A 23827-nucleotide genomic window follows, 5' to 3' on the forward strand; every position below is an offset into this window, starting at 1 on the left:
TAAACCGCAAATGTGAACCTCCAATGACTTGGATTAAATATTTAGTCTCACTCGCAGCTATTTATTATCGTCTAGATTTTCTTTTTAAAAATCTAGTTCGCTCTCTGTGCAAAGGTATGCTGAACGCATTAGGAATTTGACATAGGGAAAGGGCAATGCTGCAATTTGTGGCATTTAGTGCAAAGCTCCTCTTGTCGGGGACATTTGCATTTTTTTACAGCGAGGATTATCTGGAAATAAATGTGTAGATAAATATAGTGTGTATCGATATCTATACACTCACATAGAATACAAAGTATCGAACTGCCATACATGATGTTTTAAAAGATATTTTCGTAATTAACATTACGTCCATGTATTCCTAAGACGGGAGAAATAGGCATTATAACCCCCCCCCCCAAAAAAAATATATCTGAGCAACAAAATAAAGCGGCTTGGGTTCAGTAGTGAGCGAGTTAAGTGAAGTGCAAACCTCATCGTCTTCACTGTCTGCTACTGATGTTCTCAGCCTCGATCCTCAACTCTTTCCGCATTTGGCAGGAGTGCGTAAGGAGGGGGCCGCCCAGCTCGCGCGTGCGCACTGTGGCCTCTGCGGTAAATAGAATGCCCTGGGAGCGCGAGTGACGGGTTGTGATTCTATTTGGGTTTTTATTGAATTTATAAAATGGGTCCGCGAGCCAGCGAGGGAGAATGAAGCGGCGCGCGGACACCGCGAGGCCGGGGAATCGCCATTCGCTGCAGCCCCAGCGGAAAGCGCTTCTAAACAGCACAGAGCGTTGTGCCTTCAATGGGTGATCACAATATTAATGCCATTGTTTGTCCAACCAAGACTTGATTCAATCTGGGAGGAGACTAATTCACACAGCAGCAAAGCGGAGTGAAGTTAGACCCGTGCTGTGCGGGGAATTATCCAGGGATGTCTGAACTCTCGGCTCGGCCGCCGGATCAATCATTTCTCTCGTATTTCAGCTCTCCTTTCTGTCTGCGACTGCCATGCTAAACAACGTGAGAGCTGCGAGGACTTGCACTTGATATGAATTGTTATTTGATATAAAAACAAACGGAGGGGAAATATTTCTGCTTTCTTTTTTGAGACTCAAGTGTGGTCGCCGCCGGTTGAAGTAGAGGCCGATGCCGAGTGTTGTGTCCAAGAGCCATGCAACAGCCTTATGATTTCTTCAGTGAGGAGAACAGTCCGAAATGGCGGGGGCTGTTTGTACCAGCTTTACTCAAGGTAATGATAATATAATGCATACTTTTTATGTTTTAAATGTGCAACGTCGATATTTGGGAAAGGGAAGGAAGATAATGGTGGCAAAGTGTCTCTTGGACTGCAACTTGTTGTACGCTACAGATTCGCCTCGCGCCACTGGTCTCAAGTGTAATCATGTCTGATTTTGCAGCAGGTACAAGTGAAGTATTTAAAATGGAATTATACAAAACGATTTTTGGCTGCAAGATTATTATTAACCAATAACAATAATTGATGTATTTCTTTATCAGATTGCTTCTGGCTTACTTGTTTTCTACGTATGTAGTCTACTCCTGATAATTCAAAGTCGTTTTTGTGATTAAAATTGACATTTCCAATAATTTAAATTCATAATGATGTGAAAAATTAGTACTAAAATTTGAATTATTAGATAAATTGAATTAGGACGAGTAAACTGCATTAGGCAAGTTGTTGGATTTCATTTGACCCCTGGTGTAAATTAAAGGAATCCAGGTAATAGTTTTTAAAAACTTATGCATAATTCCATAAGTAATCTAGTATTATCATTTGTAAGTAAAGTGTACTAGATACACCATATTTTCAGTTTTAAACTACTGGTGTCACATATAACTTGTAAGTACATCTAACGACAATTGTTCATTAGCTTGTAGCCAGTAGGATAACACAGATCACTTGAAACGTACATTAGCCAAAGTTAATGAATTTAACACTGGGAGTCATAATTCTATGTTAACAATGCATTACCACAATATTGTGTTGAACAAGTGAAAAATGGGCAAGCATTTCTGTTTGGGAACTTGAGACCAACAAAAAGACAACTTTCCTTCAAATTTGATATTTATAATTTACTGTTTTTTTAAAACTGCTACACACTACAGAATTATTAATACAAGTATGAATTATAGCTAAAGTGTTTTCAGTGAAAATATTGTGTTTTGGATGTGTATTTTTTTCTCCACAGGATCTGATCTTGGTTAAAAATGTAAAAATATGCATTGTAACTTGCTGCAATTATTTTATGGCAGATGCTTCAGAGCTTTGTATTTCTGTACTAATAAAATGAGCAATAGATGTGCCAGAGTGGTTGAAGATTAATGATCAATAGAATTGCAATATTGCTACTGACCATACATGTATCATATTTCTCAATTGGTAGCAGTGATATCCTGCATCATTTATAATTATGGTCTGTATCATAGACAATGAGTCCTTGTGACATTTTCTGTCTGGGAATTAATAACATTATAATTCTATATGTAAATCATAATCTATGTTGCTGGTTCACAACTCCACTTAAGAAGGGGGTTATATAAAATGTTTTCCATCATACCCAATATTTACTTTCCATTTTTACATGGCTGCGCTGCAGCAGTCTGTGGATTTAATTATTTTTTAACCATAGATCTATCCAATTCATCTCAAACAAAAATTGCCCTACATGCTTTTATTGAACAATATGTATTTTTATCATAAAATAATAAGCTTTAAATAATTAGGATCTTACTGTGTGACTTTTGTGGATACACAAGAAGTAACTTAGTAGATACAAGCCTACTCATGTCCGTGTGATGTCCCAAAAGGAAATAAGTAAAATAAGAATAAAAGGAATACAAGAATTCACTTTTCATCTGTACTGGACATTTATAGGTTGAGTAAACTCTTGCAGGTGCAATTTAAGCTATTTTTTTGTGGAATTAATTAGGAATGTAAATTCCAACATTTTCGGTGTTCAAGCAAGTTATTTTTATTACTTAATCCTTATGTTCTGGAATAAATTTAAATGCAATTAGAGCACTGCCCCATCGAATATAGCAGTGTATTGCAGGCATTTCTTTCTCATAAGGGACTTCCTTCCTCATGAAGTAAGTATGGTATGCCGTCATCAGTATGATAATCTGTTTTCATACACTGTGTTCCAAATAGGGCTGTGCAATCTGATTTAATTCTGCTCTGTGGAATAATAAAGACTGGTCACACTACAGACACTAATCTTGCACCTGTAAAATGTCATATGGAACAGTCAGACTCTCATTATTCCTGTGTCATTGCTTAGTGACCATACAGAACATAAGAACATAAGAACATAAGAATTAGGAACAGGAGTAGGCCATCTAGCCCCTCGGGCCTGCTCCGCCATTCAACAAGATCATGGCTGATCTGGCCCTGGACTCAGCTCCACTTACCCGCCCGCTCCCCGTAACCCTTAATTCCCTTATTGGTTAAAAATCTATCGATCTGTGATTTGAATACATTCAATGAGCTAGCCTCAACTGCTTCCTTGGGCAGAGAATTCCACAGATTCACAACCCTCTGGGAGAAGAAATTCCTTCTCAACTCGGTTTTAAATTGGCTCCCCCGTATTTTGAGGCTGTGCCCCCTAGTTCTAGTCTCCCGGACCAGTGGAAACAACCTCTCTGCCTCTATCTTGTCTATCCCTTTCATTATTTTAAATGTTTCTCTAAGATCACCCCTCATCCTTCTGAACTCCAACGAGTAAAGACCCAGTCTACTCAATCTATCATCATAAGGTAAACCCCTCATCTCCGGAATCAGCCTAGTGAATCTGTACCCCCTCCAAAGCTAGTATATCCTTCCTTAAGAAAGGTGACCAAAACTGCACGCAGTACTCCAGGTGCGGCCTCACCAGGTCCATGCATATCTTTGGACTGCCAGTTACATTCTAATGAGAGTGTGGGATTGCTTGATAAAGCTTAAAAATTAAGTTTTTTTTTCAATTAGAAATAAATGCTTGTGATCCAGTGGATTGTCTGGGAACTCAACTTAACTTCACACTAGACACAGTTAACACCATACCTGGTGCAAAGCTCAAGCAGTACAAGGATTGCCTCCTAGAATTATGCTACCTGTACTGGTATTGGCTTGATTCCTATTCAATATTTTGTATTTGATGCTTTCATTTATATATACCTTTCACGACCTCGGGACGCCCCAAAGCGCTTTGCAGCCAATGACATACTTTGAAGTGTAGTCACTGTTGCATGTTGGGAAAGTTTAAATTGTTGAACAGTTTAAATTTTTGTTAGATACTGCATTTAGAATTACAAGGATAATGTTACTAATGAAGGAAGCAATTGGAATTTTTAACAATACATCCTGCTGATAAATTTTGTTGATCAAAAGTACAGCTATAGTCAGCTGTAAACACCACCAGTTTTCCAATTATATGTTTTAACCTGTGTTGCTCCGCTCCCAGTTAACTGAAATTAGAAAACCGTCCGTTATGTTGCAGATGGAAAATGGGGACACTTAAAATTGTTGATCAGTGTCCATTTGCAAAATGTAAGCAAGGCCACACACTGTCTCCCACATTTTAATTGTTTTGGTCAGTCATAACGTTCTCTCCGCTGTGGTCATACTGCACTTCTTATCTGAGACTGTTGCAAAGAATGGTGTGTAGCTGGCAAGATCCCTGTTACATTAACTGGTTGTGAATTGCAGCTCCTTGTTGTAAGAAAGCTCTGCTTAGGTGCTTGCATCGGGCTGCACTTCTGGCTGATAAGTTTTAAATATTTCAAGAGCACAGGATGGAATATTCTCTTTCTGAAAATAATTTTTGAAATTAATTCTGCTTGTTTATTGTGTTTATTTTAGTTGCCATTTTATTATCCCCCACTTATTTTATAAAGAAATTCTGTTTCCAGACCTATCGTAGTCAGATTTTTACCCATATCACTTGTGTAGCTGGTTGCAGGAAGTATGCGTGTAGTAACTCCCTCTGGTTTTTCTTCACTTGTATGGGGAAGTACATTGCTTTTTGCCTTCAGTTTTCCATTTTGTCCAGAGGACTCACATGAGATTAGTGTGGGAGACGAGAACGAATATATATTTTTTAAAACCTATAATGCAAAATCTCCCGGATGGATGAACGTGTATGATTTATAGTACTGAGTTACAATTTAAACTTTCCCAACATGCAACAGTGACTACACTTCAAAATATGTCATTGGCTGCAAAGCGCTTTGGGGCATCCCGAGGTCGTGAAAGGTACTATATAAATGAAAACAAATACAAAATATTGGATAGGAATCAAACCAATACCAGTACAGGTAGCATAATTCTAGGAGGCAATCTTGTACCGAGAGGCTCTGCATTTGATTTTTGCGTTGGCTGATCTCAGTCAGGACAACAATGAAAAGTGCACAGCTGACCTTGATGTAGACACAACAAAGGCTATGGGCCCGGACAGCATCCTGTGGTGCGGAAGACCTGTGTACCAGAGCTAGTTGCTTCCTTAGCCAAGCTGTTCAGTACAGCTATGATATTGCCATCTACCCAATAATGTGGAACATTGCCCAGGTATGTCTTATCCACAAAAAATAAGACAATCTATCCTGGTCAATTCTTAGCCTATCCGCCTCCAACAAATCATCAGTAAACTGAAGGAACAAGTCATCAATAGTACCATAAAGGGACTAATAACTTGCTTACTGACCAATACCAATAACTTGTTTACTGACAGTCAGTTTGGGCTTCACCAAACCTTACCTCAGCCTTGATCCAGATGTGATGCAAAAGCTGAATTCCAGAGGAGAGGTGAGAGTAGCAGCCCTTTATATCAAGGCAGCATTTGATTGAGAATAGCTCAAAGATCCCAAGCAAAACTGTGAGAATTTTGGTTGGCGGGGGATTGAGGATGTAGGTGGGGTTGGGGAGAGGAGAGCAGCAGTTCAAAGGGGAAACCCTCCAGTTGCTGGAATCATACTTGACACATAGGAAGGTTGTCAGAGGTCAATTATTGCAGCCCCAGGATATTGCTGCAGGAGTTCCTCAGCCAAATTAAAATTCAGCTGCTTCAACACTGTCCTTGGCTCAACCATCTTCATCTGCTTCAACAATACCTACCCTCCACCATTAGGTCAGGAGTTGGACTGTTCATTGATGCTTTCATAGTGTTCAGTATCATTCGCAACTCCTCCAGTAAAAAAGGTTGCCCATGCCAGCCGACAGCAGGACCTGAGTGACCACAATATGGTGGAATTCTACATTAGGATGGAGAATGAAACAGTTAATTCAGAGACCATGGTCCAGAATTTAAAGAGGGGTAATTTTGAAGGTATGAGGCGTGAATTGGCTAGGATAGATTGGCGAATGATACTTAAGGGGTTGACTGTGGATGGGCAATGGCAGACATTTAGAGACTGCATGGATGAATTACAACAATTGTACTTCCCTGTCTGGCGTAAAAATAAAAAAGGAAGGTGGCTCAACCGTGGCTATCAAGGGAAATCAGGGATAGTATTAAAGCCAAGAAAGTGGCATACAAATTGGCCAGAAATAGCAGCGAACCCGGGGACTTGGAGAAATTTAGAACTCAGCAGAGGAGGACAAAGGGTTTGATTAGGGCAGGGAAAATAGAGTACGAGAGGAAGCTTGCAGGGAACATTAAGACGGACTGCAAAAGCTTCTATAGATATGTAAAGAGAAAAAGGTTAGTAAAGACAAACGTAGGTCCCCTGCAGTCAGAATCAGGGGAAGTCATAACTGGGAACAAAGAAATGGCAGACCAATTGAACAAGTACTTTGGTTCGGTATTCACTAAGGAGGACACAAACAACCTTCCGGATATAAAAGGGGTCAGCGGGTCTAGTAAGAAGGAGGAACTGAGGGAAATCCGTATTAGTTGGGAAATTGTGTTGGGGAAATTGATGGGATTGAAGGCCGATATATCCCCAGGGCCTGATGGACTGCATCCCAGAGTACTTAAGGAGGTGGCCTTGAAAATAGCGGATGCATTGACAGTCATTTTCCAACATTCCATAGACTTTGGATCAGTTCCTATGGAGTGGAGGGTAGCCAATGTAACCCCACTTTTTTTAAAAAAAGGAGGGAGAGAGAAAACAGGGAATTATAGACCGGTCAGCCTGACATCAGTAGTGGGTAAAATGATGGAATCAATTATTAAGGATGTCATAGCAGCGCATTTGGAAAGAGGTGACATGATAGGTCCAAGTCAGCATGAATTTGTGAAAGGGAAATCATGCTTGACAAATCTTATGGAATTTTTTGAGGCTGTTTCCAGTAGAGTGGACAAGGGAGAACCAGTTGATGTGGTATATTTGGACTTTCAAAAGGCTTTCGACAAGGTCCCACACAAGAGATTAATGTGCAAAGTTAAAGCACATGGGATTGGGGGTAGTGTGCTGACATGGATTGAGAACTGGTTGGCAGACAGGAAGCAAAGAGTAGGAGTAAATGGGTACTTTTCAGAATGGCAGGCAGTGACTAGTGGGGTACTGCAAGGTTCTGTGCTGGAGCCCCAGCTGTTTACATTGTACATTAATGATTTAGACGAGGAGATTAAATGTAGTATCTCCAAATTTGCGGATGACACTAAATTGGTTGGCAGTGTGAGCTGCGAGGAGGATGCTCTGAGGCTGCAGAGTGACTTGGATAGGTTAGGTGAGTGGGCAAATGCATGGCAGATGAAGTATAATGTGGATAAATGTGAGGTTATCCACTTTGGTGGTAAAAACAGAGAGATAGACTATTATCTGAATGGTGACAGATTAGGAAAAGTGGAGGTGCTACGAGACCTGGGTGTCATGGTACATCAATCATTGAAGGTTGGCATGCAGGTACAGCAGGCGGTTAAGAAAGCAAATGGCCTTCATAGCGAGGGGTTTTGAGTACAGGGGCAGGGAGGTGTTGCTACAGTTGTACAGGGCCTTTGTGAAGCCACACCTGGAATATTGTGTACAGTTTTGGTCTCTTAACTTGAGGAAGGACATTCTTGCTATTGAGGGAGTGCAGCAAAGGTTCACCAGACTGATTCCCGGGATGGCGGAACTGACATATCAAGAAAGACTGGATCAACTGGGCTTGTATTCACTGGAGTTCAGAAGAATGAGAGGGGATCTCACAGAAACGTTTAAAACTCTGATGGGTTTAGACAGGTTAGATGCAGGAAGAATGTTCCCAATGTTGGGGAAGTCCAGAACCAGGGTCACAGTCTAAGGATAAGGGGAAGCCATTTAGGATCGAGCTGAGGAGAAACTTCTTCACCCAAAGAGTGGTGAATCTGTGGAATTCTCTACCACAGAAAGTTGTTGAGGCCAATTAACTAAATATATTCAAAAACGAGTTAGATCTAGTCCTTACGACTAGGGGGATCAAGGGGTACGGCGAGAAAGCAGGAATGGGGTACTGAAGTTGCATGTTCAGCCATGAACTCATTGAATGGCGGTGCAAGCTCGAAGGGTCGAATGGCCTACTCCTGCACCTATTTTCTATGATTCTACCCCTTATCCTAAGACTATGTCCCCTGGTTCTGGACTTCCCCAACATCGAGAACATTCTTCCCGCATCTAACCTGTCCAGTCCCGTCAGAATCCTATATGTTTCCATGAGATCCCCTCTCATCCTTCTAAACGCCAGTGAATAAAGGCCCAGTTGATCCAGTCTCTCCTCATATGACAACCCAGCCATCTCTGGAATCAGTCTGGTGAATCTTCGCTGCACTCCCTCAATAGCAAGAATGTCCTTCCTCAGACTAGGAGACCAAAACTGAACACAATATTCCAGGTGAGGCCTCACCAAGGCCCTGTACAACTGCAGTATGACCTCCCTGCTCCTATATTCAAATCCCCTAGCTATGAAGGCCAACATATCATTTGCCTTCTTTATCATCATGATCATAGGCAGTCCCTCGGAATTGAGGAGGACTTACTTTCACTCCCAAAGTGAGTTATTTGATGGCTGAACAGTCCGATACGAGAGCCACAGACCCTGTTACAGGTGGGACAGATATTCGTCGGGGGAAGCGGTCGATGGGGCTGGTTTGCTGTGCGCTCCTTCTGCTGCCTGCGCCTGGCCTCTTCATGCTCCTTGCGCCGAGACTCAAAGAGCTCAGCGCCCTCCCGGATGGACTTTCTCCACCTCGGGCGGTCTGCGGCCAGGGTCTTCCAGGTGTCAGTGGTGATGTCGCACTTTACCAGGGAGGCTTTGAGGGTGTCCTCATAACGTTTCCGCTGTCCTCCTTTGGCTCGTTTACCATGAAGGAGCTCCGAATAAAGCATTGGCTTCGGGAGTCTCGTATCTGGCATGCGTACTATGTGGCCTGCCCAGCAAAGCTGATTGAGTGTGGTCAGTGCTTCACTACTGGGGATGTTAGCCTGGTCGAGGACACTGATGTTGGTGTGCCTGTCCTCCAAGGAGATTTGCAGGATTTTGCGGAGACATCGTTGGTGATATATCTCCAGCGACTTGAAGTGCCTTCTGTACATCGTCCATGCCTCAGACCCATACAGCAGGGCGGGTATTACTACAGCCCTGTAGACCATGAGTTTGGTGGTAGATTTGAGGGCCTGGTCTTCAAACACTCCTTCCGCAGGCTGCCGAAGGCTGAACTGGCGCACCGGGGGCGATGCTGAATCTCTGCAACAATGTCTGCCTTTGTTGATAAGAGGCTCCCGAGATATGGGAAATGGTGCACGTTGTCCAGGGCTGTGCCGTAGATCTTGATTATTGGAGGGCAGTGCTGTGCGGCGATGACAGGCTGGTGAAGGACCTTTGTCTTACGGATGTTAAGCGTAAGGCCCATGCTTTCATGTGCCTCAGTGAATACATTGACTATGTCCTGGAGTTCAGCCTCTGAATGTGCACAGATGCAGGCATCGTTCATATACTGCAGCCACTATAAACCAGAGCCTGTGAAGAGATACTTGGTTACTCAACCAGAAAACATCAGGACTGGTTTGATGAAAATGATCAGGAGATTGAAGAACTAATAGATCGCAAGCGTAAAGCATTTCTGAGCCTTAAGCAACAGCCCAACTCGGGAGCTGCAAAACAACATTACAGATGGCTCAAGGCTCAGGTCCAACAAAAAACTCGGGACCTAAAAACAGATGGTGGATGGAGAAAGCACAGGAGATACAACAACTGGCTGACAGCCACGATATGCGAGGATTCTTCACTGCAGTCAAGGCCACCTATAGTCCAAACTCCCAAGAACGGGGAAACACTCATCAAGGACGCAGAGGCTGTCAGGGCCCAATGGAAGAAGTACTTTGAAGATTTCCTCAATCATGACTCTGCCTTTGACTCGAGTGTTCTCTATTCCATCCCGCAGCATGCCACCCGCCACCCACTCAGTGAAACGCCAACGTTGCACGAGGTAGGCAAAGCCATAAAACAGCCTAAGAATAACAAGGCTATGGATGCGGATGGAACCCCTGCTGGGGCGCTAAAATATGGCGGAGAGGCACTGTTGGCGCGGATACATGACCTCATCTCTCATCTGGAGGGAGGAGAGCATGCCGGGAGATCTCAGAGATCAGTGATTGTGACCATTTTTAAAAAGGGGGACAAGTCCGACTGCGGCATCTACAGGGCAATCTCCCTGCTTTCAGCCACTAGGAAGGTTGTCGCTCGAGTTCTCCTCAATCGTCTTCTCACAATCAGCAATGTGATAAATGATCAGATAATGTGTTTTAATTATGTTAATAGAGGGATAAATATTGGCCAGGATAAAAAGTCTCTCAAAAGTCTCCTGAGAGTGCAAATGGGGCCTCGGTTTAACATCTTCACAAATTGCTGGATGATTTGTGCTGCTCCACCATTGGTCTCGACAAAACTAAAAGAATTGTACCCTTGCCTTGAGCCTCTCCCTTGAAGTTCAGTGCACATCATGAAATTGCTGGACTTGCGTCTTTAATGCAAATTAATCTCGTTGCAGTCATTTAGGGCTGGTAATGACGTGATTTATGGTGCTGACGTGATTTATGGTGCTGACATGCCACTCAACCTTGAAGGCCCTGAAAGGAACAATTAAACTGTGGAAAGTAAAAGCAAAATACTGCGGATGCTGGAATTCTGCAATAAAAACAGAAAATGCTGGAAATAGTCAGCAGGTCAGGCAGCATCTGTAGAGAGAGAAACTGAGTTAACGTTTAAGGTTGATGATCTTTCATCAGAATTGGAAAAAGTTAGAGATGTAACAGGTTATAAGCAAGTATAGAGGCAGGGAAAGGCCGGAGGGGAGGAAAGAACAAAAGGGAAGTCCTGTGACCGGGTGGAAGGCAGAAGAGATTAAATGATAAAAGTGATGATGGTGTGAGCAAAAGGGGATGATAATGGGACAGGTCAAGAAACAAAAGATGGGTCTAGGGGAGGGGTAAATGGGAATAGCAGAATCATTACTAACAGCTGCTACCTGAAAAAATGGGGACAGTGGTTATGATCTGAAATTATTGAACGCAATGTTGAGTCCGGTACAGTACTGTAAAGTGCCTAATTAAACTGTGGTATCTCATCCTCTCAAGTAGTAAGTTGTTCCTTGAGGTTTTTAAAAAAACTTTAAAATATCTTGGTAGTATTTTTGTGCCAGTCTTGCCATTCACACTCCTGGTGGTGTCTGAAGGAAATAATTTTCAGGATGCAATGCTGCTTTGACACTCAGAAATGCAAATTAGTTTTTTTTTAAATAAGTATGAGTAATTTGAGACATGATAAGTGTAACATGCTTAGGAGGAAAAAGGTGACTTTGGACCGATGATTCCCAAAGCTCTCCTTTGGTTTTTTCACCTTTTTAACATTTTATTTGTTCATGGGATGTGGCCGTCACTGGCAGGGTCAGCATTTATTGGCCATCCCTAATTGCCCTTGAGAAGGTGGTGGTGAGTCACGGTTTGTTAGGCCATTTCTGAGGGCAGTTAAGAGTCAACCACATTGCACTGGGTCTGGGGTCACACATAGGCCAGACCAGGTAAGGATGGCAGGTTTCCTTCCCTAAAGGACATTAGTGAACCAGACAATCTAGTAGTTTCACGATACTAGCCTTTTAATTCCAGATTTATTTAATTAATTAACTGAATTTAAATTCCTCCAGCTGCCGTGGTGGGATTTGAACTCTCATCTTCGGATGATTAGTCCAAGCCTCATGATTACTAGTCCACTATGATAACAACCACAATGCTACGTACCCCTCGTGTCTGAGTCTGTTGTAGACTAATTGATAGAGATTGTTTGCTAGGATTAGTTAGCAATTCTATCATTCCAGAAGAAGGCAAACTAGATGGATTTTAGTCTTTTTTCATCCAGTAATTCCTATGTTCCTATGAAGGCAGTTCCACTGTTCCTGATGATGATCATGCTGGTTCAATAATTCATGGCTCAAGAAGGTTTGTATATTTCGCACACATACCCTGCCATTCATTCATTCATAACTTCTTGAGGACTAATACAATTCCCAAACACAGCAGGGTTACAATGCCCTTCTTCTGTTCTTTTTAATTTTTTTTCCTTTTCTTTACCTTTCTGTCTTTTTTTTCTCCATCTCTTTAATTGCTCTTTATTTCCCTCTCTATAATTCCTTTTCTGTCTCTAATTTACCCTATTTCCTTCTCTGTTGTTTGTTCTATTTCTTTCTTAAATTTCATTTGTTAAGGAGAAAGACCATTGGGCACCATATTCATGAGGTGCCAGATGTGACGTTAACATTGCTGTGCCAATGTCAATTCACACTTCTAGCAAATCTGAAGGGTAAGGTAAAAAAGTGCAGTTCACATCGCTCGCTACGAGATATGCCATTCCAGCAATTTCTGGGCCATTAATCCTAAACCAACCCTTGTACACGATCATAATATAAAATGTTTCAAATTATTTACCTGCACTCACCCTGTTCCTTTTTTCCTTCTGTTTTCTCGTCTGTAATTCTTTTCTTAACCAATCTAATTATTTTTAACTTTAAAATATTTACCATACTTTTATCTCCATGCTTCCATTGCCCATTTTGAAGGATGTTCTGGTTTTAATAAAAATTGGCATTCGGCTTAAAAATTAGTTCCAAAAGTACTTTTCCCCCAGCCATTTAATAACAAAGACCTGAATGTTAATTTTAGTGTAATTTTGATGTTCGAGAATGGATAAGCAAACTTATCCAGGATGTGCTTAGAGCTGAAATAGCACATAAATACCTTTTTTTAAAAAAAAAATAAAGCAAAACCTTTTATAATGGAAATTTCTTACTTGATTCAATTCGGTGTATATAGATTGGGTGTGAGCTTCTGTATGGAGATTACTGGTAAAGTCTTGAGAGCCACTTTTATGTTTAATATGTTGTCCCACAAGAGTAACACTGTGTGACTTCAGCACGCTGCTCTTCTGTTTGTTTAATGTGACTACCACTCTTCAAAAAAAAACTTAGCATTTAAAAGCTGTGAAATATGTTACAAAGAAACGCTGTATTTCCTGATGTTGCCTCAGGTGAAACTTCATTTTATTTGGAAATTGATTCAATTACATTTCTTGTGGAACAATATTTAGGCGTATTTAAATTATGTTTCTAGTACGTAGTTACGTTTTATGGTTAGGAGGTATTGGATGAAGTTCTAATACATTGAGGTGGCGTCCATAAATAAAACCGTAGGGAGATTCCTGTGACAACAGCATACTGGCAATACTGAAAGTTTTTTTAAAAAGATGTGTCTTGGTTAAGAACTTCTATATATTCTTATTCCTCCCCATGCAGTGATGCAAGGAGATGAATGCATGATATGCTGCTGCAGCATATAGTTGTTGACCAGACTTGAAGTATAATACTGTACTAGCTTTACACAGTAATAACTTTAAAACTGCTATTTGATTTTAGCCAATCTTCATAAATGATTGTCAGCAGATGTCAGATTGCTCCGGTAAATGATTTGTAGGTTACAATAATGCTTTTGTTTTAAATGTTCACAGTATTTTAGTCTTGTATGGTACAATTTGAATACAGTTGTATTTCTGATCCAAAATCTTAGAATCATAGAATGGTTACAGCACAGAAGGAGGCCATTTGGCCCATTGAGCCCATGCTGGCACTCAGTAAGAGCACTTCAGCTAGTCTCACTCTCCTGCCTTTTCCCTGTAGCCCAGCAATTTTTTTCCCTTCAAATACTTATCCAATTCCCAAAACAGAATTGGGCGAGGGTGTCTTTTTTTTTAAGGCAACTAAATTGAGATTTATTTTCTGTGTACTATATTCTACAAATGTACTTTTAGAATTAACACTAGCAGACGAGTAGTGTTGGTACTGGGAGTACAGTTTCTGATTTACTGTAGTTCAGCTTCAATCTAAATATGATTGGTTCACCTATTACTGTAATACTGTAAATTTACTGAAGCAGTATGTTGCATGATTGACTTGAGGGAAAAATGACATGCCTTACTGATACTGAAAGACTCATTCCTCACATATATATTACAAATTTTTAAAAACTCAGTTTTAAAAAAAATAGTTTAAAATGCAAATAGCTTTGCTCTTTCCTCTTGCACACATATCAAAGAAATAAATCGTTCAAAACCATCGGCTCCATCAAGCCCACCCTATCCAGATGCCATGCAACACGTACACCAATTAACTCTTCAACCACACAATTTTCTGTTTGAGGCAAAATACTGCAGCCAATTTAGGAAAAACTTCGCAAAATTCCTTTCCAACCCCCTAAGGCAGACTGCCATAGCTCATTACCCATCATTGTCCCACCTGACTAACAATTCGCCTTCTAAAACTGGAAGTGACCTTTTTGCTCAAAGTTGTCCAGGTCCGTTTTTAAAGAACTGCAGAGCTCAAACCCACTGTGTTCAGTTAGTCTGTTCGATGATTATAAAAAAAATCTCTCCCTTATGTTCCATGGTGGATTTTTAGTTATTTCTGAAGCTATCATTAACGTCACTTTTGAGTTTCTAATGACAAGCACCTAAAACAAGTGGTCGTTTTCCATGGTCGAAGTCTACTAAGTTGACTTTGGCAGTCAGAGGCCAGCATCAAAGCATCTTAATTACTATATCCCTCTGATCTCGTGGTAAACATTTTCCAGACTGATGCTAAAAGAAAAGCTTTAGCTCAAGTTGTTGTTTTGTTCTCCCTACCACAGTTCTTTGTGAATTTCTTCCCCAGGTTATTGCAGTACACTCTGGGATGCTATAGTTTGATGGGAGCAAAACGAAAAATACAACTATAATGATGCATATATTTCCCACACACAAAGTTTATCAACAAGAAGTGAGAACTTCCCAGTCCTAATTCTGTATAGTTGTCAAGTGACTTGGGTTTTTGTGGTGCAACTCCCATGATGCATTTCTCCACACATACTTTGTCCACAGCAGTTGGAAATCCCCAGGAACCAAAGCCAAGATGAGATTTTCAATTCCAGCCCTGGTCCCTAGATCAGAAGGGCAGGCCTATCTGGAGGAGAAACAGCTTTTTTAGACATTTGTAAAATTAAACCATTTTATAGAATCTTGGTGTGTTGCAGTATTGAAACAGACCTACACTAGTAATTTTCTCCATATCGGCCACCAAGGGGCTTACTTCTTTGCTCTCCTCTCCACCTTGCATCCCTTCCTTCTTGATCCCCATCCTGATTTATTCTGTACCCCCCCCCCCCCTCTGACCTGAATACTGCACTCAGTCTTAACTCACTGTGTGCAATGCCAGTGAACATTGACTACTAAAACTATAACATTAGTGATTCTGTAAGGTGTGTATTACTCTTAAGATTTGTCTTATATTGTTTGCTTGTGATTATTATAAAGCTTCAGCTGTGAAGCACTGAGTAATTGTAGATGTTACTTGTTGGGATAGTTTAGAGAGTTGATAAATTTAGTCTTTGTATACAAAATGTATTCCAAGGTGGGAACTGAATGATTTTTCCACTTGTATGACAGATATTAATATAAAGTTAGTCGAACTTCTTAAATGCCAACTCGTAGCTAAACTCAAGAACTACCCAATTTCATTATAACTGGATAGCTTTGTTTTGTTCAGTGTTTGTAATTTCCCCATAGCAGCCTTGGCATTTTGCCTGTATAAAGGTAGTGATTGGATAGAAATGATGTGGAAACATTTACAGTTCTGTATATATAATATAAACATCTTCCTGTGACCACACAAATATGGTAACAATCAAGTTCAAGGGTGGCCAATCTTTCATGGCTCGAGTCAGAAGAAGACAATTGTACCTGATGAAAAGCTGCAAGTGTTGGGACCCTTTTTATGTTACAGGTCTGGTCTTGGGAAAGCAGTGCTGTTAGTCTACAGATATAATCAGGTCACTTATATGCAGGAGTGCTGCCAAAAGTATGGAAATCGTGCATCTGTACTTTTTAAAACACTTGTTTGGCACAGCTGTAGGCTTGGACTCCATTATGGAGAGACTTCTGTTTAGCACCGACAATTAAAACACTCCTGGTACACATTATGGATTTTCATCAAATTTGTCATTTTCGCTCACCACCTCTGAGAATGCATTGAACAGGAAACTAGCAATTTATACCTTGAAAGTTATCTTTTTTAATAAAAGGTATATTATATAGAAGGCTTTACCACTCTCTAGAAAGAATCCAATTAAATAGTACTTCACATCTTAAAGTTTTGGGATATAAACAGAAAATGCTGGAAATACTCAGTAGGCCAGCGAGAAATAGAGTTAAAGTTTTAGGCCGGTGACCTTTAAGATCACAAGAATTAGGAGCAGGAATAGGCCAATAGGCCCCTCGAGCCTGCTCTGTCATTCAATAAGATCATGGCTGATCTTCTATCTCAACTCCACTTGATCATCACTCAACTCATCTCAATATCCCTTGATTCTTTTAAATATTCAAAAATCTATCGATCTCTGTCTTGAATATACTCAATGACTGAGCCTCCACAGCCCTCTGGGGTGGAGAATTCCAAAGATTCACTACCTTCTGAGTGAAGAAATTTTTCCTGATCTCAGTCCTAAATTCTGACCCCTTATTCTGAGCCTATGGCCCCTGGTTCTAGACTCCCTATCCATCCTCCCTGCATCTACCCTGTCAAGCCCTGTAAGAATTTTGTATGTTTTAATGAGATCACCTCTCATTTTTCTAAACTCTAGAGAATATAGGCCAATTCTACTCAGTTTGTCTTCATAGGACAATCTCCCCATCCCAGAAATCAGTCTGGTGAACCTTCGTTGCACTCCCTCTATGCCAAGTATATCATTCTTTGGGTAAGGCGACCAAAACTGTACACAATACTCCAGGTAAGGTCTCACCAGGGCCTTATATAATTGCAATAAGACATCTTTACTCTTGTAATAAAGGCCAACATACCATTTGCTTTCTTAATTGCGTACTGCACCTGCATGTTAACTTGCATTGATTCATGTACAAGGATACCCAGGTCCCTCTGAACACCAACATTTTCCAATCTTTCACTGTTTAAAAAATACTCTGCTTTTCTATTTTTCCTACCAAAGTGGATAACTTCCTATTTCTCCATTTGCCATGTTCTTGCCCACTCACTTAGCCTGTCTATATCCCCTTGCAGTCTCTTTGTATCCACCTCAACCTACATTCCCACCCAGCTTTGTATCATCAGCAAACTTGGATATATTGCATTTGATCCCCTCATCCAAATCATTGATATAGATTGTGAATAGCTAATGCCCAAGCACCGATCCTTGCGGTACAACACTAGTTACAGCCTGCCAACCCAAAAATGAACCCATATATTCCTACTCTCTGTTTTCTATCTGATAACCAGTCCTCAATCTATGCTTGTATATTACCCCCAATCCCATGAGCCCTAATTTTGTTCCATGGAATGCCTTCTGAAAATCCAAATACACCATGTCCACTGGTTCCCCTTATCTATTCTGCTAGTTCCAACCTTAGAACACTTTTAACAGATTTGTCAAATATGATTTCCCTTTCATAAATCTATGTTGACTCTGCCCAATCCTATTATTAATTTCTAAGTGCCCTGTTACCACGTCCTAAATAGATTCTAGCATTTTTCCTACTACTGATGTCAGGCTAACTGGTCTGTAGTTCTCTCTTAATTCTCTACCTTTCTTAAATAGCAGGGTTACATTTGCTACCTTCCAATCCGCGGGAACCTTTCTAGAATCTATGGAATTTTGGAAGATTGACAATCAATGCGTCCACTATCTCTATAGCCACCGCTTTCAAAACCCTAGGTTGTAAGCCATCAGGTCCAAGAGATTTATCGGCTTTCAGTCCTGTTAATTTCTCCAGTACTATTTTTTTTAACTGATACTAATTTATTTCAGTTCCTCATTCTCACTAGACCCTTGGTTCTTCACTATTTCCGGGAGGCTTTTTGCATCTTCTCCTGTGAAGACGGACACAAAGTATTTGTTTTAATTTCTCTGCTATTTCCTTATTCCCCATTATAATTTCTCGTGTCTCAGCCCGTAAGGGACCCATATTTACTTCAGCTAATCTTTTCCGTTTTACATACCTACAGAAGCTTTTACAGTCTGTTTTTCTGTTTCTCGCTAGTTTACTCTCATTCTATTTTTCCTTTCTTCATCAATTTCTTGGTCCTCCTTTTGCTGAATTCTAAAATCCTCCCAATCTTCAGACTTGCTTCTCTTTTTGGCAACATCATTAGCCTCTTCCTTTTATCAGAAATGGGGAAAGTTAAGAGATAGATGTAATGGGTTTTAAGCAAGCACAGAGGCAGGAAAAGGGGGAGGGGAGGAAAGAATAAAAGGGAAGGTTTGTGATGAAGTGGAAGACAGGAGACTGCACCTGCCGTTTGGGGAAAAATGGGAGCAATGATTATGATCTGAAATTGTTGCACTTAGTGTTGAATCTGGAAGACTGTAAAATGCCTCATCAAACGATGAGGTGCTGTACCTCGTGCTTCCTACTCTGTTCCAAAGAAGCTCAACAGAAAGCTGAGGACGGAGTGAGACGGAGAATTAAAATGGTAAGCGACAGGAAACTCGGGGTCATGCTTGCGGACCGAACGGAGGTGTTTAGCAAAGCGATCGCCCAATCTGTGTTTGCTCTCCCCAATGTAGAAGAGAGCGCATCCTGAGCAGCGAATACAGTAGCTGTATATTAAAATAAAGAGGTACAAGTAAATCACTGTTTCACTTGGAAGGAGCGTTTGGGGCCCTGGATAATGGGAAGAGAGGAGGTAAAAGGGCAGGTGTTGCATCTTTCCTCCCTTCTTCCTCACCCCCCCCCCCCCCACCCCCCCCCGCCTCTGCTTGCTTAAAACCTGTTCGTCTGTAACTCTTGCTCACTCCACAGATGTTACCTGGCCTGTTGAGTATTTCCAGCATTTTCTGTTTATATTTCAGATTTCCAACATCCGTTGCCTTTGTTAAAGTTTTGAGATTTGGGTTAATAAGACTGAAACACCATGATCTATTATCAGCAATATGTCATACTTTGAAATTAAAATCATCTCACTCTTAATCCCCACTTGCACCCTTTTCAAGGACCTGCTACCTAAGTTTCTTAATTACTAATGATGAATTGCTGCATATCGGTGATTATTTGACAAAAATGTTTTCCTTTTGGTGGACCAGGAAATGTCCATTGCTTTCATATAAAAAAAATTCAGATACATTTTGACACGTTTGTTGCTTGGCTACAGCTAGGTTCAAATCTGATTTCAGTTGTGCATTTGCAGAGATTTTCAAGGACTAGGCAAGATTCTCAGCTTTGGATGGACAATGTTTGCTATTTACTGAAATACCATTATTTCCACTTTGTGTTTGTTCAGATTATTTCAGTTCAAAATTAATTTAATTAGCAGGTGAAGCACCTTGGGCTGTCTTTATCATGTGACACACATTACATACCTGCATCTTCTATCTTTGTATGTTTACTGGAACTTACTGTGCACAAATTTGCTGTCATTTGTCTTACATTGCGACAATGACTGCCCTCAAATGTAGCTAATTGGCTGTGAAGTGCTTTGAAATGTCCTGAGAGCATGAAAGGCTCTATATAAATGCAAGTTTTCATCTTGTGTGTGAATTTTTGTACATATCGTGAAAAATGTTAATGCTGGGAAATGAAAGGTTTTCCATTTTTGAGACCTTGCATCATAGCACTATGGACGTACCTTCACTGCATGCACTGCAGCAGTTTAAGAAAGCGACTTGCCATCATTTTCTCAATGGCAATTAGGGATGGGCAATAAATGCTGGCCTTGCCAGCGACGTCCATATCTTAGGAACGAATTTAAAAAAAATGTCCGCACCAAGCAATTCCAGATTTGGTATAAGAACATAAGAAATAGGAGCAAGAGTAGGCAATACGACCCCTTGAGCCTGCTCCGCCATTTAATACGATCATGGCTGATTTGATCATGGATTCAGGTCCACTTCCCTGCCCGCTCCTCATAATCCCTTATTCCCATATTGGTTAAGAAATTGTCTATCTCTGTCTTAAATTTATTCATTGAACTAGCTTCCACAGCTCCCTGCGGCAGCGAATTCCATAGATTTACAATCCTCTGAAAGAAATTTCTCCTCATCTCAGTTTTAAATGGGCGGCCCCTTATTCTAAGATTATACCCCCTACTTCTAGTCTCCTCTATCAGTGGAAACATCCTCTCTGCATCCACCTTGTCAAGACCTCGTATAATCTTATACGTTTCGATAAGATTACCTCTCATTCTTCTGAATTCCAATGAGTAGAGGCCCAACCTACTCAACCTTTCCTCATAAGTCAACCCCCTCATCTCCGGAATCAATCTAGTGAACCTTCTCTGAACTGCCTCCAAAGCAAGTATATCCTTTCTTAAATATGGAAACCAAAACTGCACGCAGTATTCCAGGTGTGGCCTCACCAATACCCTGTATAACTTCAGCAAGACTTCCCTGCTTTTATACTCCATCCCCTTTGCAATAAAGGCCAAGATTCCATTGGCCTTCCTGATCACTTGCTATACCTGCATACTAACCTTTTGTGTTTCATGCACAAGTATCCCCAGGTTCCGCTGTACTGCAACACTTTGCAATTTTTATCCATTTAAATAATAACTTGCTCTTTGATTCTTTCTGCCAAAGTGCATGACCTCACACTTTCCAACATTATACTCCATCTGCAAAATTTTTGCCCACTCACTTAGCCTGTCTATGTCCTTTTGCAGATTTTTGTGTCCTCCTCACACATTGCTTTTCCTCCCATCATTGTATCGTCAGCAAACTTGGCTACGTTACACTCTGTCCCTTCTTCCAAGTCATTAATATAGATTGTAAATAGTTGGGGTCCCAGCACTGATCCCTGCGGCACCCCACTGGCTATTGATTGCCAACCTGAGAATGAACCATTCATCCCGACTCTCTGTTTTCTGTTAGTTAGCCAATCCCCTATCCATGCTAATATATTACCCCCAACCCAGTGAACTTTTATCTTGTGCAGTAACCTTTTATGTGGCACCTTGTCAAATGCCTTCTGGAAGTCCAAATACACCACATCCACTGGTTCCCCTTTATCCACCTTGTTCATTACATCCTTAAAGAATTCCAGCAAATTTATCAAACATGACTTCCCTTTCATAAATCCATGCTGATTCTGCCTGACTGAATTATGTTTTTCCAAGAATCCAGGGAATTTTGGTAAATTACAACCAATGCATCCACAATCCCTGCTGCTACTTCTCAAGACCCTAGGATGCAAGCCATCAGGTCCAGGGGATTTATCCGGCTTTAGTCCCATTATCTTACTGAGTACTACCTCCTTAGTGATTGTGATTGTGTTAAGTTCCTTCCCCCTCCCTCCCAATAGCCCCTTGACTATCCACTGTTGGGATATTGTTAATGTCCTCTACTGTAAAGACTGATGCAAAATATTTGTTCAGAGTTTCTGCTATCTCCATATTCCCCATTACTAATTCCCTGGTCTCGTCCTCTTAAGGGACCAACATTTACATTATAATATGGCTACATTAAAGCTCCATCTGCTTTGTGCCAACAATGTGTCTCCGTCCTTTCCTCTCCTAAGGTGGCAGTGTGCCATTTTCCATTTTCCACAGCAAATATCCAGAGGTTTTCGAGTTAGTTTGCCAATTGGTGTGAAAGGATGTGCAGTATACTAAAAACATGAATGAGACTTTAGTTTTCCACTTAGGTCCCTTACAACCATTAGAGAGAGAATTTCATCAGATCGGTCTTGCTGGATTTGAGCCCATGCTAGTGATGTTAGGCCAATATTTGACCCAGTGTACCACACAGAGCCGTTGAATTTAAAAAAAAAAGTTGGATAGATGTAGGAATTGATGTTGCAACAGGAGACTGACATTCTGCAAGCGTAGAAATAGATGACCTAAATCCTCATCTATAAATTCCTCCATGGTCTTGCCCCACCCTATCTCTGCATTATCCTCCTGTCCTACATTCCCTCCTGAGCACACCGTGCACCCGCACCTCCAGCAAGTGTGAGGAGCTCATATACTTCTTTGTCATCAAGATCGAGATAATCTATTCAGCTGCCTATGCTGTCTCCCCTTTTTGCTCACCAAGCCTAACTCCATGTTCTAATTTTGATCCCATGTGCTCCCTGAACTAATTTCATCCATTAGACCCACCTCCTGATCCCACAATCCCATCTGCAGTAAACTGTTGGCCACCCAACTTCCTTTTCTGGCTCCCATGCTAGCTTCCGGTTGGCAAACAGTAACTAGTGGGGTGCCGCAGGGATCGGTGCTGGGGCCTCAACTATTTACAATCTATATTAATGACTTGGATGAAGGAACCGAGTGTAATGTAGCCATGTTTGCTGATGATACAAAGATGGGTGGGAGAGCAAATTGTGAGGACACAAGAAATCTGCAAAGGGATATAGACAGGCTAAGTGAATGGGCAAAAATTTGGCAAATGGAGTATAATGTGGGAAAATGTGAGGTTATCCACTTTGGCAGAAAAAATAGAAAAGCAAATTATAATTTAAATGGAGAAAAATTGCAAAGTGCTGCAGTACAGAGGGATCTGGGTGTCCTTGTGCATGAAACACAAAAAGTTAGTATACAGGTACAGCAAGTAATCAGGCAGGCAAATGCAATGTTGTATTGGTAAGGCCACACCTAGAGTACTGATGCAGTTTTGGTCTCCGTATATAAGGAAGGATATACAGGTTGAACCTCTTATCTGGGACTCTCTTATCTGGCACCATCCCTCGTCTGATACCATCCCCGGCAGGGGGTCGGGTCTGTGCGTGAAAGCGGCGGGAGCTACTGCAGCGTGGAATGTGGGATGGCCTGTGATCTGGAAAATCAGTGCCGGCCTCCCCACTCTCTCACCGAACCCCCCCCCCCCCCCCACTCCACACCTAGAGAGAGAGAGAGAGACCGGCACTCACAGCAACTGCAGCAATCAAGCTGCACAGTGCCTGCCATTTTGTAGCATTTTGGCGTCGGCAGACCCGACCCCAGGTCACTTGGTGCAAGGTCGAGCCCAGCGGCGATGTCGGGGCCCAGAAGAGGTCGGCGAGCAGCGGGAGGTGAGGAGGTCAGCCCGAGGACACAGTGTGGGTGTTGTTGGTGCCCCAGGTCAGCAGCACCCGGTAAGTGTGGGGGTGGGCGTGACCTCCCATCGTCTGGCAAAATCCCTTATCCGGCATAGGCCAATTCCCGAGGGTGCCGGATAAGGAGGTTCAACTTGCATTGGAGGCTGTTCAGAGAAGGTTCACTAGGTTGATTCTGGAGATGATGGGTTAATTTATGAGAATATGTTGAGGAGGTTGGGCCTATACACATTGGAGTTCAGAAGAATGAGAGGTGATCTTATCGAAACATATAAGATAATGAGAGGGCTCAACAAGGTGGATGCAGAGAGGATATTTCCACTCATAGGG

General features: G+C 41.5%; 1 protein-coding gene across 3 annotated transcripts in view; it reads left to right on the forward strand.

Annotated features, from left to right (window-relative positions):
* Window positions 1-555: 555 nt before the first annotated feature.
* The window catches only part of sos2 (son of sevenless homolog 2 (Drosophila)), a 165754-nt gene continuing 142482 nt past the window's right edge, over window positions 556-23827 (forward strand). For all 3 annotated transcript variants that reach the window (XR_011593122.1, XM_070879245.1, XM_070879246.1), the window contains exon 1: window positions 556-1234. Coding sequence is in view for 2 of the 3 variants with exons in the window: in XM_070879245.1 (XP_070735346.1) it covers window positions 1157-1234 (78 nt within the window). In the remaining variant the exon portion in view is untranslated. The remainder of the gene's footprint in view (window positions 1235-23827) is intronic.

Source organism: Pristiophorus japonicus, chromosome 4 (genome assembly GCF_044704955.1).
Source record: "Pristiophorus japonicus isolate sPriJap1 chromosome 4, sPriJap1.hap1, whole genome shotgun sequence".
NCBI classification, from domain to species: domain Eukaryota; kingdom Metazoa; phylum Chordata; class Chondrichthyes; family Pristiophoridae; genus Pristiophorus; species Pristiophorus japonicus.